The 23244-nt window shown below is 37.7% G+C and overlaps 1 protein-coding gene across 2 annotated transcripts in view; it reads right to left on the bottom strand.

Annotated features, from left to right (window-relative positions):
* Positions 1-23244, bottom strand: part of LOC122801105 (major facilitator superfamily domain-containing protein 8-like) — a 1359614-nt gene that overhangs the window by 1103412 nt on the left and 232958 nt on the right. For both annotated transcript variants that reach the window (XM_044070628.1, XM_044070627.1), the window contains exon 2: positions 22586-22771. In XM_044070628.1, the coding sequence (XP_043926563.1) occupies positions 22586-22771 (186 nt within the window). The remainder of the gene's footprint in view (positions 1-22585; positions 22772-23244) is intronic.

Consider the following 23244-nt stretch of genomic DNA (forward strand, 5'->3'; position numbering starts at 1 on the left):
AATGTATTTTCTACAAATTCTAAGGGATAGCCTCTACTAACCAGCATACCTTTAAGAATTTCTATTTGACCTAAAAACTCATAGAAGTCTGAAACTATTCTTGCTAGTCTAACCCCTTGACCTTTTATTAGTGACTTCTTCTGATAGATAGTGTGAAAACTGGAAAAATGTAAAAGTGTATTGGAATAAGTGGGTTTCCTAAAAATTGTCGTTTCAAAACAACTTTTCATTCTATTTTTACTTATGGTGATGTCCAAATAATTAATTTTCTCATCCGAAATGGTATGAGAAAATTCCAAAAATTCTGTACTAACACCAATAAACTCAAGGAATTCATTTAACATATCCTCACTATCATTCCATAGGATGACGATGTCATCCAAATATCGCCCATAATATTACCAAAGTTGTGCATATTTACTGGTGAATACATATTCCTTCTCCCAGAATGCTAGAACTAAATTAGCAAAAGTGGGTGCACATATAGCCCCCCATGGCTACACCTTTACATTGTTTGAATAATTGTTCTAGAAATACAATAATGTTAGTGTCCAGTACTAACTCCATGAGGCTCCTTAATTTAAGAATCCTATCATGCCCCATTTTTGTGTATTGACATAAATATGACTAGAACCATTCAGTTCCAGTATCATGTGGGATAACAGAAAATAAATCTTTGACATCAATTGTTACAAAGATTAAACTATGATTATACATATTTTTATTAATTTTCTTAAGTCCCACGAATCTTTTACTATCCAATTACAGTCTTGTAAAATGTTTTTTAATTGAATATCTATAAAACTGGCAATATAATATGTTTTTGAAGCCTTTGCGTCAGCAATGGGTCTAAGGGGGGGGGGGGGGGTTGTTGAGATCCTTATGTACTTTTGGTATACCAAAAGTAGTAGGAATTTTTGGATATTTTACAGTCATATAAGACCATTCATCAAATGAGATTTGTCTGTTTAACAGAAGTTCTTCCAGCATAATGTCCACTTTCCTGTATGATATATTTTTCTCATTCACACTCATCTGACAATATGTATCAGTGTGAAAAAACGATAGCATTCTATCAATATAGGAATTAGTATCCATTATAACTAATCCTCCCCCCTTGTCCGGTTTCATAATTGTTTATAATTGTTTATAATCATAGTTGTTTATATAGGGACATGCACGCAATGTCCTTGTTTTTATATCAGGAAGACTATTAATGCTCTTAGGAGCAGAATCCTATGATATTAAAAAACAAGATTTAAAAAATATTCTGGCAGTGCACATTATTAATAATGAGGGACATGATTTTAGATTTTCAGTATTAGAACAAGTTACAGTTGGAGATAGAGGTGGTCCCCTTAATGATTTTTTGGAAAATAGGGAACTAAGATGGCAGTTAAAAACTAATGCAACATAATTTCCAGGTTTAAACATGAATACATCTATCAGTTCCACTCTCAGATTAAAATCTGAAGGTTATTTTTGAATAAAAGTATAATAAATTAAGGATATTTATGGGTTGAACAAAACACAGTGTATTTTCTATGTTTTTTAATTGTAATATGGCTTACAACAATGTATTTAATGTTTTAGATATCTCAATGGGGCTGTAGTAATTGAATTAAATTAAGTAATTTCATTATGATGTCATTAACTATGAAGGCATGTATTTGTATAAAAAGGGTTTAGTTCACTATGTATGTGTATTCTGAAGAAGTTTTTATTAAAAAGCGAAAGCGCTAAATAACAGGATTTCGTGGATCTCGTCTTTCTTTCCTGGCTGTTTTTAGTTTATTTGTGGCTTTGATTTTTATTATAGCAACTGTGACAACCCTCCACCTCTGGGCCAGTAATCAAGGAATCTCAATGTAATCTCAATGCTCATCACTGTCACCTGTGGGGAACATTCAATGAGAGAATAACAGGTACACACCCAGTATTTCCAGGTGCAGTTTTCTGCATCAAGTACAATCAAGCACAATTGCCCTTAAGACCACACGGGGAACACAGTCTGTCTGGGTCTGGTTTCCCTCTCTCCAGATTCCCAGTAAGACTCCCCACTGACACAGCTATAGAGTTGAGATCTCAGCTGGCTGCCCAAGCCACAATCTCTAGCGTCCTCTCTATCCAACTAGTGCTTCATGTCCCTGCCCAAGTAGCTGTCAAATACACTTTTGGAGATTTGATTTGCATGCGCACACACACACACACACACACACACACACACACACACACACACACACACACACACACACACACACACACACACACACACACACACACACACACACACACACACACACCTGGGAAAGGCTGGCACAGGTTTACTTGCTGTGCCCCCTTCTGCCCAGACGTTAAGGTAGTTATCATTGCCACCAGACACTCCTGCCAGCTACCTTAAGGCCCTTACAAGGGTACTCAATATACCGAGTAAAATTAATATTAATACAGATGGTAGTTTGACCAAGAGGAAAGCTATTAGGAGTGACCTACATGGTGTAATCAAATAAATATGCAAATACTCTCAAAACTTAAATATCGCTACAAAGATCAGTCACAATGAAAGATTTAAATATATTTAATAATAAATAAAAGAACAAGACAATACTAAATATCTCTTTACAGTGACATCAGATTTCAAAATCACAATAAATGTTTAAAATAATACTGTAGGCAGTCTCAGACAAATAAAGAAAAACAACATCTAAACTAAGCTTTACTATATTGCTGACTTTATATAAAAGAGAATTACTATTCCCTATTTACTTAGTAGATCAAGACATATGATGTGGTGGATGGTCCTTCTAGTTGTCAGACCCAAGACAAAATACAGAATGCTCAGTCTCATGAAGAGACTTCCCAAAATAATATCTAAAAGATTACCGCTGGGATAGCTTGCAGAATGACGTCACTTCTGGTCATCTGACTTCTAGTTCCCATCCAATCCCCCATTGCTGGAAGCTAGCAGGATTTAGAACTTGCCTGTAAAAATACACACATAAGGGGTTTTGCTCAGATCTGTGTCAGGTGCTGGAAGTCAGAAAACAATTGTATACCGCCACACTTTCAGAGTGGCAATTATTTCACCCCAAAGACAATACAGAAAGGATCCTAGTACAGACTTAGTCTCTCTGGCTGCACTGAAATCTGTGAGATAGCATCTTTATGGCATAGTTCATAAAGTGATTTAATTTCAGATATATTTTAAAGTTTGCTGGACTGAAGTTAGCCTTCTGCCTACCAGTTTCCTCTATTAAAACATATACATTTAAACAGTTACAATAGTTCATGTACATTTCTGTTCTCTCCAGCAGAGCACACTGTGGATATATTTCAAACACAAGCACTTTATAAATACCTTTTCAACACAAACATCTGCACAAATCAGTTTGATATACACATGACATAAGTATCAAATACATTTGTAAAACAAATATCTTGTATAAATCAGTTTGATATTCACATTATTTACAAAATTCCAGCTAGCTGTGGTGGCAGTACATTCTATCGTCACAGCAATATCCAGTGTACCATAACATTTTAAGAAGAATAAGAGGATACATTACAACTGGTGAATTGAAATGAGCACAGTAAATGCAGTAGACATTGTACAGGCATGCAAAGTCCAAATATTTTTTGAGAGAGAGGACATTAGTCTTTCTATCAATGAAAGATTAATGCCAGAGCTACAACATAAATGCACCCATTAGCAACATCTATAGCTTTAGGATAACAGCAGTAGCAAAAATAACATCCATATTCAGATGTCAAGTGTATATCAACGGTTAATGCATTAATAACAGAGTGACAGCAGTCTTTACATGACAGTGAATAGGAGTTCATTAATGAAAGCTGGTTCTTGGCCTTTGAGCAAACATTAGTGGCATGATTTGAAGAATGGTGAGTTTTGTAGCTCAAAATATTCCTGTTGATCTCCACAAAAGATAAAGAAGTGCAAGCTACATCATGTTGCTTTTCTGTAATTCAGGAGTCGAAAAAAATGGGTAAATCAATTGCTGACAATACTGTGCAGCATAAGTTGGGGGGGAGGTGCTGCACTCCTGAAGGGTGTAGAAAAGAAAATGACAATGATTCGATGAGATGTAGAAATGGACTGCTTAACTACAAACCAGTAGAAGATGGACTGCCTCATACACAAAAGATTTTGTCACCAAACATTTGTAATGATTGGAACTCTGAAAACTAACCATGAATTGAAATGCAGACCTCTGAAACCCAGTCAGCTTTAAAGGCAACAGAGTGGATCTGGTGCTAGGCGACCTAGGCAGGTGCCTGGGGCCCATGCTGGCTTAGAAGGGCAATAAAAAAATGAAACTGTCTATAAACAATTCTGAAGACTTCTGTAAACACAGGAGGCCTTTAGGACGTAATGGAAGACTTCTGTAAGAGAAGCAAGCCCCAGAAACCTCAGCATTAGGGTAATCTCCCAACATAAACCATGGGAGATTTTATTTAACTGCCAAAGCCAAGAACAGAGCAGCAAATAAAGGGGATTGATCAAGAAAATGGAGCAGAACATGCACAGGACTGAAGTTGCTGAAAAAGTGAGTGCAGCAGCAAAGGTGAACAAATGTATAAAACACCCCCATTAGGTGGAATGTATAGTTAAGTGACTTTGCTCATAATCAAACCCTGAGCCTTGATAATGCCCACGTTGGTGGGCTTTCTAGTTAAGTGAATTTACTCAGAGGCAAACCCTAGTGCTGATAATGCCCCAGTTGCATAGTCTGTCTAATTAAGTGACACTGCTTAGAGTAAAACCCTGAGTCTTGATAACTGGCATGTTAAGTGCCTTAAACTTCCATATAGGGTTGCCAACTTTCCATGTCAAAAATTCTGGACATGTACGTGAAAGCAAAATGCATGTAATTTTGATATACCCCCGCAGCCATTACTTGGCAATTTCTTTATTTCTCCCCAATGCCATAAACACTATTCAAACCTCTCAGTGTGCATACTGACTTCTGCAATGATGACAAATATTTGGAATTAGTTTAAAACTTTTAAAACACAAACACTGACAGACATTTGCTAAGCAAAGCAATATAGTCTCACAGTAAAAACAGACTTAGCATTAAAACGTTTCTCATCTCTGCCTTAGAAACTCACATTCACTGAATCAGCATTGAAACCCACGGTCATAGAAAATGTATCTGGCCAGTGGCAGATTAAGTTTGCCTTTGGGGTATTTTCAAATCATAGGCCGCTTGCACACATTTTTAGGACCATGCAAAAGTTCTTTGATTCACCTTCTTGATTGTATTAAATTATAATATATAATAATTAAATTATATGCCTTGTATAATACAGCACCACTTGTTAGAGCATGTTTTAAATTTATAATTTGGAACATTTTTTCCAGTAAGCAGTGTAACAAAACATATGAACCATCAATGACAAAACTGCCCAATTCAGAACATTTCAACTATAAAAGGCCACTCAAACTTCTGTCATTACAATCCAGCAATATCAGTCAATATGCACAATCTCTGCAGAAGTAAAAGTCATCTGAATAATCTCACATTAAAGAAATCTAAACTAATAAAAAAGTATCTGCTCACAAACAACTTTATATTTTAGTGTTTCGTCTACAAATTTAGTGCCTGCTAACCCTGAAGAATAAATTGGCTGTTTACATTAAAAAATGGTAAGGTGGTAATCTGCACTTCATCTGTAATTTCACACATCTATCTACCAGCTGCTTAGTCAATCCTATACAGTTGAATAAACAGCTTTTGATGAAACACAGACTCGACATTCTGCAGGGAACCCAGGTGTGTGTGTGTGTGTGTGTGTGTGTGTGTGTGTGTGTGTGTGTGTGTATGTGTGTATATATATATATATATATATATATATATATATATATATATATATATATATATATACACACACACATATATATATATATATATACACACACACACATATATATATATATATACATACATATATATATATATATATATATATATATATATATATATATATTCATACACACACATATATATATATATCTACATATATTTATACACACACACATATATATATATATATATATATACATATACATATATATATATACATATATATATATATATATATATATATATATATATATATATATATATAAATAACATACATATATGTTGCACAAGTTCTGAGGGAGAATGAGAAACAGAATCTGAATTAATGATATCTTCTGATGAAGGGTCAATAGTGCAGAACTGTCAAATGGACACAGTCTTTTAGTAGATCATATAGGCATTTTTTATTAGGATTGTGAGGTGTTAGAAGTACCTATCATTGTGCGGTCAAGAAATAAAAACTGACAAAAAGGTTTTGAAACACAGGAGAGAAAAAAATTGTGGGTAAATACAGTTGTTACAAATCACAAAAAGGTGAAAGTGGTCTCCTTCTGCTGACAAAAGTTTAAATGTCTGTATGTTTCCAAATTTTCTTAAAGCCCATTAACAGCAAAATAGTAATATAAGTTAAAGCATTCTGAATCAGAGAAAATGTTTTGTGAAGTTATATGCATTGGAAGTACAACCGGTGAATGTTTCATTATTCTAAATATTGCCCAGAAAAGCAAACAGTGGCTGTAGTTTGTAAAGAAAAAGTGCTAGAATCTACAATGTATCCAGTGTGATACTCTTCATGCTGAGTGTTAGAAGCATGAAGGACCGGGGGGCAGAGCCTAGATGGCTAACTGGTAACAGCAACTTTTATGAGCTCCACAATCTAGTACCAGAATTCAGGAAAAGAATCATTTTTATTTTTCAAAAGAAGTAAATTCTTATTAAGGAACCTCAATTCTATAAGAAAACCAAATTGTATGCATTTTTATTGAAATTTTCCTGTCAAACAAACTGGATATAACTTCTTCAATATAGAAATGAGCAACTCTAAGTCTTCACACTCTGAAACTTCATTGAAAAAGGAAATTCAACTGATGTCTGCCACACTATTTGAACTCTCTTAAAATGGACAGATTTACAGACAACCTTGAAAATCTAAAAGTCAACTGTCAGAAACAGACTGATGCCCTTAATGAAATCTTGCAGCAGCAACAATCAAAAATATTGGATATGGAAACTTTTCTAAGTGACATAGATGAGAGACTTAAGAAAGATGAAACTCATTGTGAATCTCTTTTACAGCAGAATACCTGGCTAATCAGTAAAACAGATGATCTAGAGAACAGAGAAAGGAGAAATAACATTAGAATTGTTGGTCTTCCAGAAAAAAACAGAAGGTGAGGACATTATTTTATTTCTTAACTCTTGGCTTCCAGACATATTAGACCTAAAGGAAAGTCTACCAAATGGTATAAGAAAGAGCACACAGAGCTACAGGGAGACCTATTCCTTCTTCTTCCAATATGCCTCCTAGACCTATTATTGTGAAATTCTTGTCTTATTTAGACAAAGAACTTGTTCTCAAATCTGCCTGGAGAGGTCATCCATTGTCATATAATAAGAGTCAAATTAGATTTGACAATGACTATTCTTCAAAAGTCTTGGAACTAAGGAAAAAAAACCTGGCCTTTTGTGAGATTTTTTAAAAAAAATAAAATAAAGGCACAGCTTGCTTTCCCTGCAAGAATCAGAATCCTTTATTCAAATAGTATAAGAACATTCAACAATGTCGAAGAACCTATAACTTTCATCAAAAACAACATAACTGAAATTCCAGAAGACATGGATTGGTCATCTTCCACCACTTTAAAAAGAACCTCTGAGAAAAATAACTGGACTGATATGAGAAAGAAGAAACTGAAAACTGATCCTAGAAATTCTGGAGTCACTACTTCTCTCAAAGCATCAACTAGGACTTGATTTCACTTCTAATCATTCAAAAAGTATGTATTTTTTCCTACCATTCACCTATAAGAATGTTTTCTTTCATTTTCTGTTTGAACCTTACTACAATTACATCTTATATTTCATGTGTTTAGACTTCTCTAATGGTCCTTAATATAGCTACTTACTAAGAACAAATATAATAATAATAGCTTTTTCAAGTGACACCCTTGATTTTTGCTTCATTAGCAGCAATTAAACATATGCTGTATGCATCATACTTCATACAAGTCTTAATTTTAAATGTTTTTTTGATTTTTAAAAACATATATTACAATATTTTATAATTTAGACTTTAGTTACTACTCTACTCAATTTTAGCATTCTAACAAATGTTGTCTCTCCTCTAAAATAGAACCTACATAATTAACATGGAAGCTCTCATCCTAAAATATAGGCATTTGAAGAATTAAATGTTTTTTACATGCAGTTATAGGTAGATTAAGCTAAATTAACCTCACCTATGACCAAAATAATTCATGTACTATCTACTCCACACATCTATGCCGCATAAGTATATACAACTTTATAGTTGTTACTGACAAGAGCTTTCATCTCACAATCTCTGACTTCACTTGTCTATTCTGATTGATTAGTCTGTTTAGTTGAGATATTTTTTTCTTTCATATTATTCATATACTAAATATTAATGTCTTCTATGGTTAGAAAATGTTTCAGTTTTTTGGAGGGTGCCTGTCTAGATCAGTTCGTGTTATATATCAGTGAGAGCACTGTACGGATATACACCATTGCTTTACTGTTGAGTCGTGCACTGTTTAGTTTAAAGATGTATGTTTGGCTAGGCTAGTTTGTGAATTTAGAGATACAATAAAGAAGGTTCTGTATATTTGCTAGATGAGGATAGACTCTATGTTGTGCGATGTATGTATTTGCAGTTATATCTGTCAACTGCGCGAATGATGCTATGGGGAAGGCTGAAACTCCTTGAAAGGTGGTGGTGAACAGTGCCTGTTATGGGATTTGACAGGTTAGTCTACTGCGTTATTTTTCGTGATTGCCTGGGATGGTGAAATATGTGAACAAATTTGTCCTTGTTAGGTCATTAGAGAACTCTCGATGTAGTTGTGGATCTGTTGTTACGTGGTCTAATACATTGTTGATACTTATTTTGGGTGCTTTTCCTTTGTCGGGGCAACAGATCCAATGCACTAGCAAGTGCTTGCAATGATCGCATAGCTGTTACATGAAGCAGTTAATTTTGAAAGAGAGAGACATTAACGTGCTGCAGAGTTTGTCCGGTTTCTGTGAAAATGTGGACAGTTGAGGAGTATGCAGTAAGTGTAAGTTAGTAAAGTACCCCTTTCATTAAGTTTTTAAGAACAATAATCAAAAAAAGATATCTGATTTAGGGTCTGTATCCCTCCGTTTTTTTTTTTGGCTTGCCCAGCTCTCCTGCGGTAACAGGATGGCAGTTATGCATTATGTGTTGTGTAGTAACTTGCTATGAGTGAATGCGGATGTGTGTGGTGCTTACAGGTAGGCTGTTAGTGGTTCTTGGGGTACTCAATTCTAGAGCTTCTTCCGTTTAAACAGCCAATGTTCCTTGTCTTGGAGATGGAAGCTTTAGAGCTGGAAATCTACTCATATCGGTGTGCAGCAAATAGGGTGGCTGGTTGCTGTTCTGGCATTTTATTGCTTTATAGTTGTGCGGTTCAACTCTTGTGTAGATGCCCATTTGAAATAGTTGATCTGCTCCTACCTATACCTCTCAACTAATGCAGATTTTGTTTTGGATTTTAGTTGAGCCTCTTAACACGTCATGATAGTATTGACTTAAGATGAATGCCATTCTATATTTGAAAGTTATAAACTTGTACCATTCAGAACATGTATGTTAACTCAGTTCCCTATCCTGTCAGATTAATATATGAAGTGTCTCCGATTATTTTTAAATTTGCACTCAATTTTTTGGCTATGTATAAAGCTGCTAATTCCTACTACGTTATTGTAATGCCACTAGTTTCTAGAACCCTGCATACAGTTGTTTTCACAACAGATTTTTGTTCTCAATTTACATCAGTTATGCACCTCAGCAATGTTTCTTTATATAGTTTTTATGTCATCAGTTTAGGTTCTCTATAGCCAGTACTGTATGCCTAATTTGTAAGTAAGTGAGGCTGGTGAGTCCTTAATGTTGGCTGTGGTTTTATCCAGTATCTTAACATAGTAGTAAAGACGTCTGTGTGGTATTCACATCACCAGCAGTGATCACTGTTTTTCTTACAACAGACATCCTATGAAATAACAAATCATTTATTGTAGAAAGTGATGGGAGACAGTCTAAATTAACTATAGCAGATGATTAATGGGTAAATTAGTATTTTTCTTCCTATTTATTTAAAACTATAGACAGGATTAAATGCATAGTAGGCAGAAATTAACTTGCAAGTATTTATTCTTAGTTTTAATTTGCAAACATATAATATAAGCTATTTGTTTAGTTAAATTTCTGATCCAGATTTCTCTATGGGTTATGTTTAGCAAATTTGAAATGGGTTTTAAGAATATTTACCTTTAAGATGACAATAAATAATAAAGATATGCATAACAACTCAGTAGAAATATGAAATTCTACAGAATATAAATTGCTATTATTCTGGAATAAGATGCTTATTCTTGCAATTATAAACAATACTTCATATCTTTTTGATTTGGGCAAATTCATAACACTAGTACTGACTACGTGTATTCAATTAAGACATTTTCTATGCGCATAGTACAATGGAACTAATACAGAATTTTGATTTGTGATTGACTGCGCTGTTAATCACTACCCAAAAAGAATGTAAGTAATATTATTCATAACTTAGTGAACCAGTACATTACTAACTTTATTATGCTTGTATTAATGAATATTGATATTGAGGAAATCTGTGGCTGATGAATTATAATAGTTCTTCAAATGGCCTATTGATAGTTAAAAATGAAATTCTTTACACAGTGGAAATAATGATGCTTTACATCTAGTGTACTTTGTTCTGTTATGCTTATCCACTGAGTAATACTAAATACAATTCAGGTTGTATTTATTGAAGAATCCCATCTAAAAATCAGATGATAACTTTAATTGGAATATATAAATCTATCTTGCTCATCATACAAGGAAAAAACAAGAGGAGTTTTAATACTTTGGAGGAAAAATGTCATCATTCCCCAAATTATTTATAAGTATGAAGACAAAGAAGGTCTTATTTCAATTCTACTATTATGATTTAATAATAGAATATAGACACTTGTTAACACCTATTGGTTTCCTGGTATAGGGATAGGAACTGTTAGGAAACGTTTAGAACTAATTAACAAAGTTTATAAGGGTATTTTGATTCTAGGGGAAGACTTCAATTGTACTCTAGACATTTCTGAAACCTCTAATAAAAAACACTTCTGTCTTACTTCTCTAGGAAAATCTCTAAGAAATTGGTATGGGAACCTAAATCTAATTGCCACCTACAGTTATAAAGACCCTAACTCACTATCATTTTCTCATAGAGATTAAAGATTTGGCACTCAAACCAGAACTGATAAACTTTATGTATCTCAAGATTTAAGTATGAAAATAATTAACTTTTCTATATTCACTTGCCTTTTTATGGATCATAATTCTCTTATTTTAAAGCCTGAAATTGATTTTAAAAGGTTGATCTTCACAACAAGGATACCAGCATGCAACACCAAACTACCACAATTCAAGCCATGGTTAGATCACGAAATTCATAACTTTCTTGACATTAACCAATCAAATGATATATGTTTGACAATTCTCTGGGATACACTAAAAGCTTAATTATTTGGTAAAATCCTAGCTTGGTTTAAAAATAAGACTAAAGGATGGGAATTGGAACTTCATAATATCCAAAATAAGCTTATAATTACCAATAAAGACAATTCACAACATCCAAAAACAAAAAAGAAAACAATTACAGACTTAAATAACAAATACAATAAAATATTAACTCATAAAACAAATTTGGCATTAGAAAAACTAAAAATTAACTCACACTCAATGTTGCCCAAACATCTACATAATCTTTCAATGAGAGATAAAAGACAAGCCTCAGATAACAATATTACAAAAATCATTCATGAACATATAAATAAAAAAATGGTATCAGACATTAGTGATATTCTTGAAGCCTTTAAATATCATTACTCTGACCACCAACTCAATAATTCAGCACAATTTCAACATATAGATGTAGATAAAAGTTTACTTGAAATAAATAAAATTCCAGATAAACTAAAATCTGAGATCTTAAAACAAATTTCTCTTGAAGTATTAGTTGATAAAATTAAAGAAAGCAAAAATAATAAAGCCCCTGGGATAGATGGAATTATAATGGAACTATATAAGTTATTTCCTCCCTCAGCCATTTCAATTTTCCATAAAACCTTAAATGTAATTCAATCCGATAATTTAATTTCTCCCTCTTGGAAATATTCTTTAATCACTCCCATATTAAAAGAAAATAAAGATCCAAAACAATGTAGTTCTTATAGACCAATTTCTTTGCTAAATAATGACTACAAGGTATTTGTATCCATCCTTGTAAATAGAATAAAAAAATCCTTAACACATATTATAAATTCTGATCAGTCTGGTTTTATTTACAATAGGCACACTTATGATAACATTTTAAGAATGCTGTCCCTTATCGACATTTTAAATAGGGACATTCGAGAAGCTCTTCTAATAGTTCTCGATATTGAAAAAGCTTTTGATACGCTGAAATGGGATTATCTCTTCAAAGCTTTAGAAATATTTGATTTTCCATCTTATTTCATTACTTTGATAAAAAATCTAGATAAAAATAATCTTGCATATGTAAAACTAGGCCCTTTTACTTCAGAACCCATTAAAATACTCAAAGGTACAAAGCAAGGCTGTCCTTTGTCACCCATTTTATTTGCAATAGAATTATTTGCTATTACATTACGCCAGAACACAAAAATTAAAAGTATAGACATTTATGATCAATTTAACTCCAAAATCATGCTCTTTGCAGACGATATACTTTTAACTCTGAGAGTCTCACAAGAATATCTCAAAGAGTTAGATCTACAGACTAAAAGGTTCTCTGATAGCTCAGGTTTATGTATAAGTGAATCAAAATCTAATTGCATGCATTTAAATAAAAAAAAACAAAATTCTTTCATAACTCCAGTTCATTTAATAGGAAAACAGGTCTCTTCTATAAATTACCTAGGAATTATTATAGGTGATAATATTAACACTATCTACACATTATAAAAAAACTTAAGCACCATAAAACTACTCACTGACAAATGGAATAAATTATTTCTAAAGTTTGAAGATAGACTTCAATTAATAAATATGGTATTATTACCAAAAATAAACTATATAGCTCAAGCCATGCCAATGTTACCTAATTAAAAAATATTACAATACATAAATACAATTCTTTTAAATTGTATCTGGTTCCCTAAACAAAACAGGATAGCCTATGCTCATCATTTTAGACACTGGCAAATGGGAAGAATTAATTTTCCAGACTTAGAGACATACATTAAGGCTTCTATATTCAAAATAGTTTTCAATTGGATAGACCCAAAAATTTCATCAGCTTGGAAATCCCTTCATATTTCCATTTTTTTAAATGAGAATAAACTCACAAAAAAATACTCTTTCAAATGATCAAATAAATAAATTTTGGAAAAAAATATGTCTTAATTTACAATTTAATGTCTTGAAACCCATCAACTCAATCTTCATAAACTACATTTATAACTAATTTAGATCTTTCATAACCTCAATCTTAGACATTAAATTTTGGTGGGAACTCTTAATTCCTTTCAAAATAACCAAAAACTTTCCCAACAAATTACATGAAAACATTATAAATAATTGGGAACTAAAAAAATTTACCTGTTGGCAAGATTGTATTAGGAACTCATCAGTCTTAAACATACAACAAATAATAAACACTTTTGATATTCCAAATTCAGATTGGCTTATACTTCAAAGCATTTTATGTCATGCTCAAGAGCTATATAGAATAATCAATAATTCCTCCTTTAGTTCTGAACCAAAATTAATTTCCGTTATCCAAGAAATGATTTATAATAATCATAATTGGTCTAATTTAACATAAATGCTCTATAAAAACTTCTACAAAGTTAATCCAAAACAAAACTTCTGGAACTTTATTACTAAAGATCATCAGATTAACCTTTCCTCTGAAAACAAAATTAATTTATTGTATTCTATTAAATTAACTTCCAATCTACAAGCTTGGAAGATTTTTTAATGGAAATTCTTACACAGGGCGATTTACACCCCCAATAGGATAGCTAAAATGGACTCTTCTAAACAATTGCTTTGCTGGAGGTGTTCTCAGAATTGTATGCTGATTGGATTCATATATTTTTTGAGTGTATCAAAATTAAAAAATTCTGGGAGGAGATTGGAAGTTTCCTCCAAGCTATTTGATTCCTTCATACTAACTAAATCAGTGATTTTTCTGAATGTAACTGAAACAAATGTTATGAGCAAAAAGAATTTGTATCTACTACTGACTATACTAGCAATTGCTAGAAAATGTATTACAAGACAAAGGAAAACTTCATCTGAACCCAACTTTCAAGAATTTATGACTCTACTAGGAGAAACAATACATATGGAAACAAAAGTAAAGGAAACAAGAATCTTCCCTAATAAATGGATCAACAATCTTTGGAAGAAAGTTTTTTCTCTCATCAAGACTTTAAAGATCTTCACATCTTCATAGTACTTGGAGAAATTACACTGATATTTTTGTTATGTGTAACTACCTCTTCTCTCTAACCTAAGATATTCTCATTTTTTTCATATAGGCCATATGTACATATTGTATATAGTTTGTCTTTTGTTTCATTTGTATTCTAGTAGAAATGATGTTTTGTCTTTTTGAAAATCAATATAATATTTGGAAAAAAAAGAAGCATGAAGGACCAGCATATGTTACACTGAAAAGAGTGAACAACTCTGACAGCTTGTGAAGAGAACTGACAGGAAGGGAAAAACAATGCTACAGGAAAGGAGCAAATGGGATCTTTCACAGTAAGCACCTCACTGCTAGCACTGTATGATAATGAGAAGTTATGTACCTACCATAACGTTCCATGTTAGTTGTCTTCTCTCGCCTTCTTTCTTGCTTGATGGGTTTGGAGCTGATCCTCGGCTCCAACTCGGCAGTTGCTAAGCTCGAGAGTCACTTTTACCAGCTCGAGGCAGCCCCATATCCCATGATGCAAGGCGGTAAGTACCCAGATCTCGTTTGTACCTATAGGAAGACACACCTAGCACAGAAAAACTTTCCACTGAGGAAAGAAGCAATTACCCTAAGGAAGGGCTGAAAAGGGAACCAGGTAACTAACTGGTGCCTAAAGAAGCAATCTTCCAGACAAAGGAGAACAAGGTCTGTCCAGGCAAGGGGGTAGGAGGGAGGGTCGCAAGAAAGAAGGCGAGAGAAGACAACTAACATGGAACTATGGTAGGTACATAACTTCTCAATGTTAAGTTGTCAATCTCGCCTTCATTCTTGCTTGATGGGACCGCGTCCCTAGCACCTCTATCCTGGGTGGCTCAATGGAACAGACTCTTGAGAACCGTAGAACCAAAACTGGCTCTATCCCTGGAGGCCAAATCCAATTTGTAATGAGAAACAAAGGTATGAGGAGTGGCCCAAGTGGCTGCTGCACAAATAGTATCTACAGGGAGTCTAGCCTGAAAGGCTGTAGAAGTGGCTAAACTTCTGGTGGAATGCGCTTTTGGCTTTGAGCACAGCTGTTTGCCCCTGAGCTGATAGATTTCGGAGATGGTGGAAGAAAGCCATTTAGATAAGGTCACTTTGGAAACAGGAAGGCCTTTCTTATTTTCAGCATAAGAAAGAAAGAGCTGGTCGGATTTCCTGAATTGTTTTGTTCTGTCCAAATAATATCTGAGTTGGCGGTGAACATCAAGATAATGTAATTTTTGTTCCGATCTGTTGGAGTAATTAGGGAAAAATACAGGGAGATCAATAGATTGGTTCAAATTAGTTTTTGAAGCCACTTTAGGCAAAAAGGATGGATTAGTTCTCAAGGATACCCTGTCCTTGTGGAAGACCAAATAAGGGGGACGAACAGAAAGGGCATGAAGTTCTGACACTCTCCTGGCCGAGGTAATAGCGACAAGGAAGAGTGTTTTCCATGAAAGAAACTTCAGAGAACATGAAACAGCTGGCTCAAAGGGAGGAAGAATTAAGGATGTCAGCACTAGATTTAGGTCCCATTGAGGAGGAGGACTCCTGACAGGAGGTTTAAGGAGAAAAATCCCTTTTAGAAAGGCTCTACAAAGCCTGTGGGACATAATGTTGTGATCTGCAAATCCGACATGAAAGTTCGAGATAGCAGCCAACTGAACTTTAACCGTGGAAGATGAAGAGCCCGAGTGAAAGATTTCCGCTAAAAAATCCAAAACTGCATGAACAGGGGCAGTAAAGGGATCTATATTCTTTGATTTTGCCCAACAAGAGAAGCGTTTCCACTTGCTGGTATAAATCCTTCTAGTAGAGGACTTAAGAGAAGCCACTATAATATCCCTAACCGGGTTAGAGATCATAGGAAGCCTGGCTAAGGAAGGAAGTGGAGCAACCAAGCTGTGAGGTTGAGAGAAGGAATAGACCGATGCAGGTGACCCGATTGGTGGATCAGAAGGTCTGGCACTGGGTCCAGATGCCACGGCTGCACCAATAGGTGACGATGGAGGAACAGAAACCAAATTTGTCGAGGCCAATAGGGGGCAATGAGAATCATTTTGGCTCTCAAAACTGTGGCTTTCTGGAGTACTTGTGGAATCAATGGAAAAGGAGGAAAAGCATAAAGAAGTCCCTGGGGCCAATCCTGGGTAAGAGCGTCTCTGGGGGGGATGGCCTGGCAGTGGGAAGAGAGAGAAGAAGTCTGGGCATTTGCTGTTTTGGGGAGTAGCAAAAAGATCGCAACATGGGCGGCCCCATTCTAGAAAAATCTCCTCCACTATAGATTGTTTGTGAGACCACTCATGAGGCATGAGAATAGCTCTGCTCAATCTGTCCGCTAAAATGTTGGTTTTCCCAGGGATATGCATTGCTACCAGAAACCGATGAGAGGAGATCGCCCATTGCCAGAGTCTGAGAGCTTCTCGACACAAGGGGTAGGACTTGGTTCCGCCCTGTTTGTTGATATACCATACTACAGACATGTTGTCCGTGTGAACTGCAATTGTTCCCAAGGGAAGAAAGTCGTTGAGGGCTTGCAACGTTAAAAGCACTGCTCTCATCTCTAGGACATTTATGTGCAGGTGGTATTCGAACGGTTACCACGTCCCATGAACCATCCTGCCCTGATAATGACCCCCCCACCCGATCAGGGAGGCGTCCGTAATGACTGTGGCTACTGAGGCCGGGGATACAAAGGGTCTGCCCTGATGAATCTGGGGAGAAGAAATCCACCAGGATAGGTGGTTTTTGCAAGCTTGTGTCACCAGGATTTGGTGACGCATGGGAAGTTGTTGGTAAGACCACTGGGTGAACAACATCCATTGAAGAAGACGCATGTAGAAGCGGGCCAAGGGAAGAAGGGTAATGGCTGCTGCCATTAGGCCCAGCACTTTCAGGACCAGTCTGGCTTGTACCTTTTTGCTGGCGAGGATGATCCGCACGTGACTTTGGATATCTGAAATCCTTTGGTCTGTGAGGGTTGCTGACATCCGAACAGTGTCTAAATTTGCGCCTATAAAAGCAATAGACTGGCAGGGCAACAAGGAGGATTTTTCGTAGTTGATCGAAATTCCTAACTGAGTGCAGAGATTTAGGGTGTAATCCCTGGCTTGGAGAAGTTGATGCCTGGTGGTGGCTGAAAGGAGCCAGTCGTCGAGATACAGAAACACCTGGAATCCTTGGCGTCTCAGGTGAGCCGTGACCACTGTCATACATTTGGTGAACACTCTGGGGGCTGTAGTGAGACCAAAGGGCAGGGCTCTGAATTGAAAATGACTGGACCCCAGCCGAAAGCGGAGAAACCTTCTGGGCGTCTGTGAATTTTATGTGATAGTACGCATCCTGAAGGTCTATTGAGCACATCCAGTTGTCTTTGCCCAGGAAGGGCAAAATTGATTGAAGTGTGACCATTCGAAATCTCGTCTTTTTCACAGACTTGTTGAGTCTGCTGAGATCCAATATTGGTCTCCAATCTCCCGTCTTTTGGGGACCAAAAAGAACCTTGAGTAGATTCCGGGCTCTGAATGGTCTGTTGTAACTGGCTGAATGGCCCTTTTGTGTAGAAGCTTTGATACTTCTAATTTTGCGATTTCCCTTAGACCGGGTGGCACATCTGGAAGGGAGTTTTTGTGATTGAAGGGACTTTCCTCGAAAGGAATTTTGTAACCCTCGGATATGATCGACTGTACCCATCTGTCTTGTGAGAGGGAAAGCCAGGCTTGTGGGTACAGCGATAGTCTTCCCCCGACTGCCTCCAAGGATGGACAGTCGGGCAACACCTCAGGGATGCTGGAAGGGCTTGTCAGAGAGAGACTCTCTGCTTCCCTGGTTCTGTGGACCCCCTCCGCCTCTAGGGCGGTATCTGTTATTATTACCCCCTCTGCCTCTAGGGGTAAACTGACCCACGTGTATCCGGCGTGACTCCTTGGGATTTGTGGAACCACATCTTTCCACCCTTCTGTCCTTTGGGGTAAGGTCTAGAAGGGGTAGAAAAACGGACCCCTACGGCAGAAAGAGTCTTGCCGTCCTGCTCACACCTGGTCAATGTATCCTTCACTTGAGGACCAAACAAAGTTGACCCATCAAAGGGAGAGTTTGTGAAGGACGCCTTGAAGGGATCAGCAAAATTACAGAGCCGCATCCAGGATTGACGTCTCAGAGCCACTCCTGTGCCTGCGGCTCTACTCGCTCCATCTGCTGCATACAAAATCAGCCACATGGAGGAGTTGGTTATGGAGTTAAGGATTCCTAACTGAGAAGCAATCTTGTCTTGTGCCCCCCTGAGCTGTAGGATCCTGTACTACTTCACCTAGTTCCTTAAGGATGTCCCTTTGGAGTCTGGTGAAGTGACATAAATAGTTCAGCGAACGCATGGCAAAGGTCGCTGAGGAAAACATCCACTTACCATACCTGTCCATGGTCCTAGAATCCTTGTTAGGAGGATGGACTGGTACGGAAGGATCTGCAAGTTCCTTTTTAGTGGCGGCCGCCACCACCATGGCATCAACCGGGGCACCTTTTGTAAGGAATTGCTGTTCGGAAGGGTCCGTAATAAATTTAGAAGGCCTCCTGGGAACTGGCTCTACGGAGTCAGGAGAAGCCCAAGCCTTTCGAGCGATAACCTGCATGAGGAGGTCAAAAGGCGGAGACACCCAGGAGGTGGAGGGTCGAGAACCAAACGCCTCTAGGTATACCGTCTCATCATCGGAGGGATTTATGGTGGGCCAGTTTCCCCTCTGTTTCAGGAGTTCTAGGATGTCTGAAAAGGAGACATCCTCAGAGGGGGATCTTGGGGACCCCTCCGACTCATCTAAGTCGGTATCCGAAGTAATAGACTCAGGGGAGTCTAGGTGCTTCCTCTTACAAGTCCTCTTGCGCGGAGGATCTGCTAATGGATCAGGAGAATCCTCGGAAGAGGGGGTTCCTCCCAGTGGGGAAACCTGAGGCGGTGGATCTCTCGGTCCGGGCGCAAGAGAGTGGGAAGAGATATCAACAGGCACCGTAGAGGGAGGAGCTAAAGAAATAGACTGCTGACTGAGCCCAGGGGCCAGCACACTCCTCATCACCTCGAAGGCTCCCCTCCCATGGAGATCCGAGAGAACCCGTTCCGAAGAAACTGGGACTCCCGGGCCCACCGAAAGGGAAGGCTCCGAGGAAGATGTCGGAGCCGAGCTCACCAAGGCCGAGGCTCCAAGGGGAAGAGCGGGGTCGGACAAGGGTCTGATGCCACTCACCCCCTCAGAGCAGACCAGGGAAGCCCGGCCACCGAATCCCTCCAAGGAAGGTCTCGAGGAGGAGATAAGAGTAGATGCTGAAGGTGCAGAAGGGGGGGGGTATCTGACCTTCAGCCATAGCAGTAACTATTCCTGTAGACTCCAGCTCCAAACTCTGGGGTAGAGTTGAAGGAGGAATTTGAAGAGGGTGTGGACTAATAGTCGTCTGTTGAGACGGACTATGAAGCATTTGGGCTAGTGCCTGTGATTTTAACAATCTGCTTACCACCCTCTCTAAATCATGGTCTGACAACCTGGAAGACCTTGATGATCGGCTCCGATGGCTCCGCTCTGAAAGAAGAGGTGAGGCCGGAGCCGACAGTATCGGTTCCAAAGAGGGAGACCTGGACCTCTTCCTCGAAGGAACCATCGGAGCCGAAGACCCCACGGATCCAGATGGAGCCGATAACTTTTCGGCTCCGAGTGTAGGTCCAGATGTATCGGCCCCAGCCGGAGCCGATACAGGCAAGGAAACAATGGTGTCGGAGCTGGTCAGAGCCGACACCGAAGCCTGAGCCACATGGTGGTCGGAGCCAGTCGGAGCCGACACCAAAGTGACAGTAACAGTATCGGCACCGATAGCCATCGGTGCCGAGGACTTAGACAAGATCGGATCGGCACCAGCCGGAGCCGATCTCTACTCCGATGGAGTCGGAGCCAAGGCCGAAGGCTTAGACACAGAAGCCTGGGCCTTAGTAGTCTTAGAAGGCTTTACCGGAGCCGATTTGGCCGGGGAGCCCTCCGGTTTAAGGAGACCCCTTAAAATAAGCTTATTTCTCCTTTCCTGCAGGACTCTCTGGCTAAAGGAGTGACAAATTGCACAGGAGTCCTGCAGGTGGAGAGGTCCCAGGCAGTATAAACAAGAAGTGTGACCGTCTGTCAGAGACATCTTCTGACAGCACGAGTCACACTTCTTGAAGCCTGAGACCCTCTGTTCTTTGGACATTATTGTATCCACAAACAGTACACACACAGTCCCGAATCAGACAACTACAGTTAAGGAATAAGAAGTAAAAACCTCACACACACACACACCCTGACAGGGAGGGGGATGGGAGGGAAAGAAAGGCCTGACTAAAAAGATGAAGAAGGAAAAATAAAGTTAGTCAGAAAAAGTCCTACAATTAACTAAAAATGATAGAATTCTACAGAAAAGTAGATTTTCTCTGATTGGGGCGACTAGAAGTTTAAATATAAACACTTACCAGGAGCTGGCAAAAGGAGGACCTCATCAGCGAAGTGGCAAACGAGATCTGGGTACTTACCGCCTTGCATCATGGGATATGGGGCTGCCTCGAGCTGGTAAAAGTGACTCTCGAGCTTAGCAACTGCCGAGTCGGAGCCGAGGATCGGCTCCGAACCCATCAAGCAAGAATGAAGGCGAGATTGACAACTTAACATCAAAACTTACCAAAGAAGCTGTCCCAAACATCTGATTCACTTATGGCCATAGTAAGATGCAGAACTTGAGGCTGGTAAACAAATAGTAACTGACTGACTCAGCATATTTACTGTGAAATAAAAGGGAACCAAGAAACATGACTTCTTTCTTAGCATGCATTGTCAGTGCGACTTGCGAAATTGTGTACTGCTGTAACACAACGTGGGTAAGAGAAGAAGTTTAAAGTTGATAAATGTAGTCTTATTGGGTTCATTTGTTCTTAATGGACTATTCTTCTGTGAGGGTCAATAGAAGCCTAGTTATACATTCCTATGAAAGTTTTACTCCTTATATTTTTAATAATGAATAATCCAGAGTTGAGCAGAATATTTGCATATTGCCCCCATCCATGAAGGCCAAGGGTGCTATACAGGGGGTGAATCTGCAGCTTGCCATCAATTCATCCAGATTACATTTTAACAGAATAGGGGAGGTACTTTGCTTTATTTGGAGAGGAAGCTTATTCCAAAGAATCATATTTTCTGTGATACATCTCTAAAACACCAACATGTTCTATTTATATTCTAAAGAGATTAAGGTTACCTGAAGTGGTGTTTATGTAGCATGGACTTGCAAATATGCAGCTGGTCTTACAGCATAGGGTCTGCTGAGATTCTGCATGCAAGATAGAGATTACCCCTCAGTAGTCTTTATGACACCAAAAAGAGGGACAAGTCTTTATACTGGTCTGCATATTTTTTTATTTAGGCCTTTGATTTACTTAGTAAGAAAGCACTGTGGGCATTTAAATTGTGCCAAATGTTGGGATAGGTATATACTGAATGGAATATTAATCTCAATGACTGGCCTGATAAGTGCAGAATACAGTGGAATAATCATATCCATGGTTTTGGACGCCATACCTTAGTAGTAAGTTGTGCAATTAAAAAAAAGACTTTCTTACAATATGCACCTGTAGAGGGCTGTTTAAACCTAGAAAAGTAAAAGTTAATCTGAAAACAGAAGCAGTGAAATATAAGGAATGTGCAAGCTGTTTCTGCAGGAATGGTCATGATTCATTTGCACAGGTTAGTGACATTTCCTGTAGATCAGGAAATAAGCATGCATTACTGCAGATATAAAGAACCATTCAATGTAATCCCATGAAGAAAGACGACTTCACAAAGCCAAAGTACTTTACAGTTTTCTGTTTGACATCATCTATTACACAGTTTACTACTCCTGTATACAGAAATATATTCCACCATGCTACATATCATTTTAACTTCTTACCTGCAATCTCAAAAAGGTTACCAAAAAGAATAGCTGGTTTGGTCTTGAGAGTCTTGTCAGACCATTGTCCAAAGACAGGCCCAGCCAGCAGGCCACTGAAGCTAAAAGCTGCTAAACCGAGACCCAGGAAATAAGGCTCTGCATGAAGAGTCTGCAGGTATGCCCAGATGGTTGGCAGAATCACAGCTGAAAGAGATGAAAATAATGCTTGTCCATTAGCTTTGGAGGCAGAACTACCAGGACTGTTATCAGACTAATATCACTACTACATAAAGTGTTGTATATGATCCTAGAGCAACATTCATTAATGCATTCTTTGTCCCAGTTAATGTAGTACACAGTCACAATGGAGCTGGAGCCAACCACAGAGCTCAGTGTATTCCTTCAGTTCAGAGAATTTTCCAGTAATCAATCTGAAAGTGAAACTGAAATTCAAATAAATATACGAATGAATGAAATGCAGTTTTGTACCATTAGTTTTGCTTGTCTGGGTTTTGTTTGTTTGGCATTTGATTTATGGACATAGGTCATCAAAAGGTAGAGGGTCTGCAAACCACAATGTCCTTGAAATGGAAATTATTTTCTTGGAAATTTCTTCATAAAACTTCTATTACTTCACACAAGGTTGAACTTATGTTTAATGAAAAAACTAATTGTTG

Source organism: Protopterus annectens, chromosome 4.part1 (genome assembly GCF_019279795.1).
Source record: "Protopterus annectens isolate FY-2018-M chromosome 4.part1, PAN1.0, whole genome shotgun sequence".
Lineage (NCBI taxonomy): Eukaryota > Metazoa > Chordata > Ceratodontiformes > Protopteridae > Protopterus > Protopterus annectens.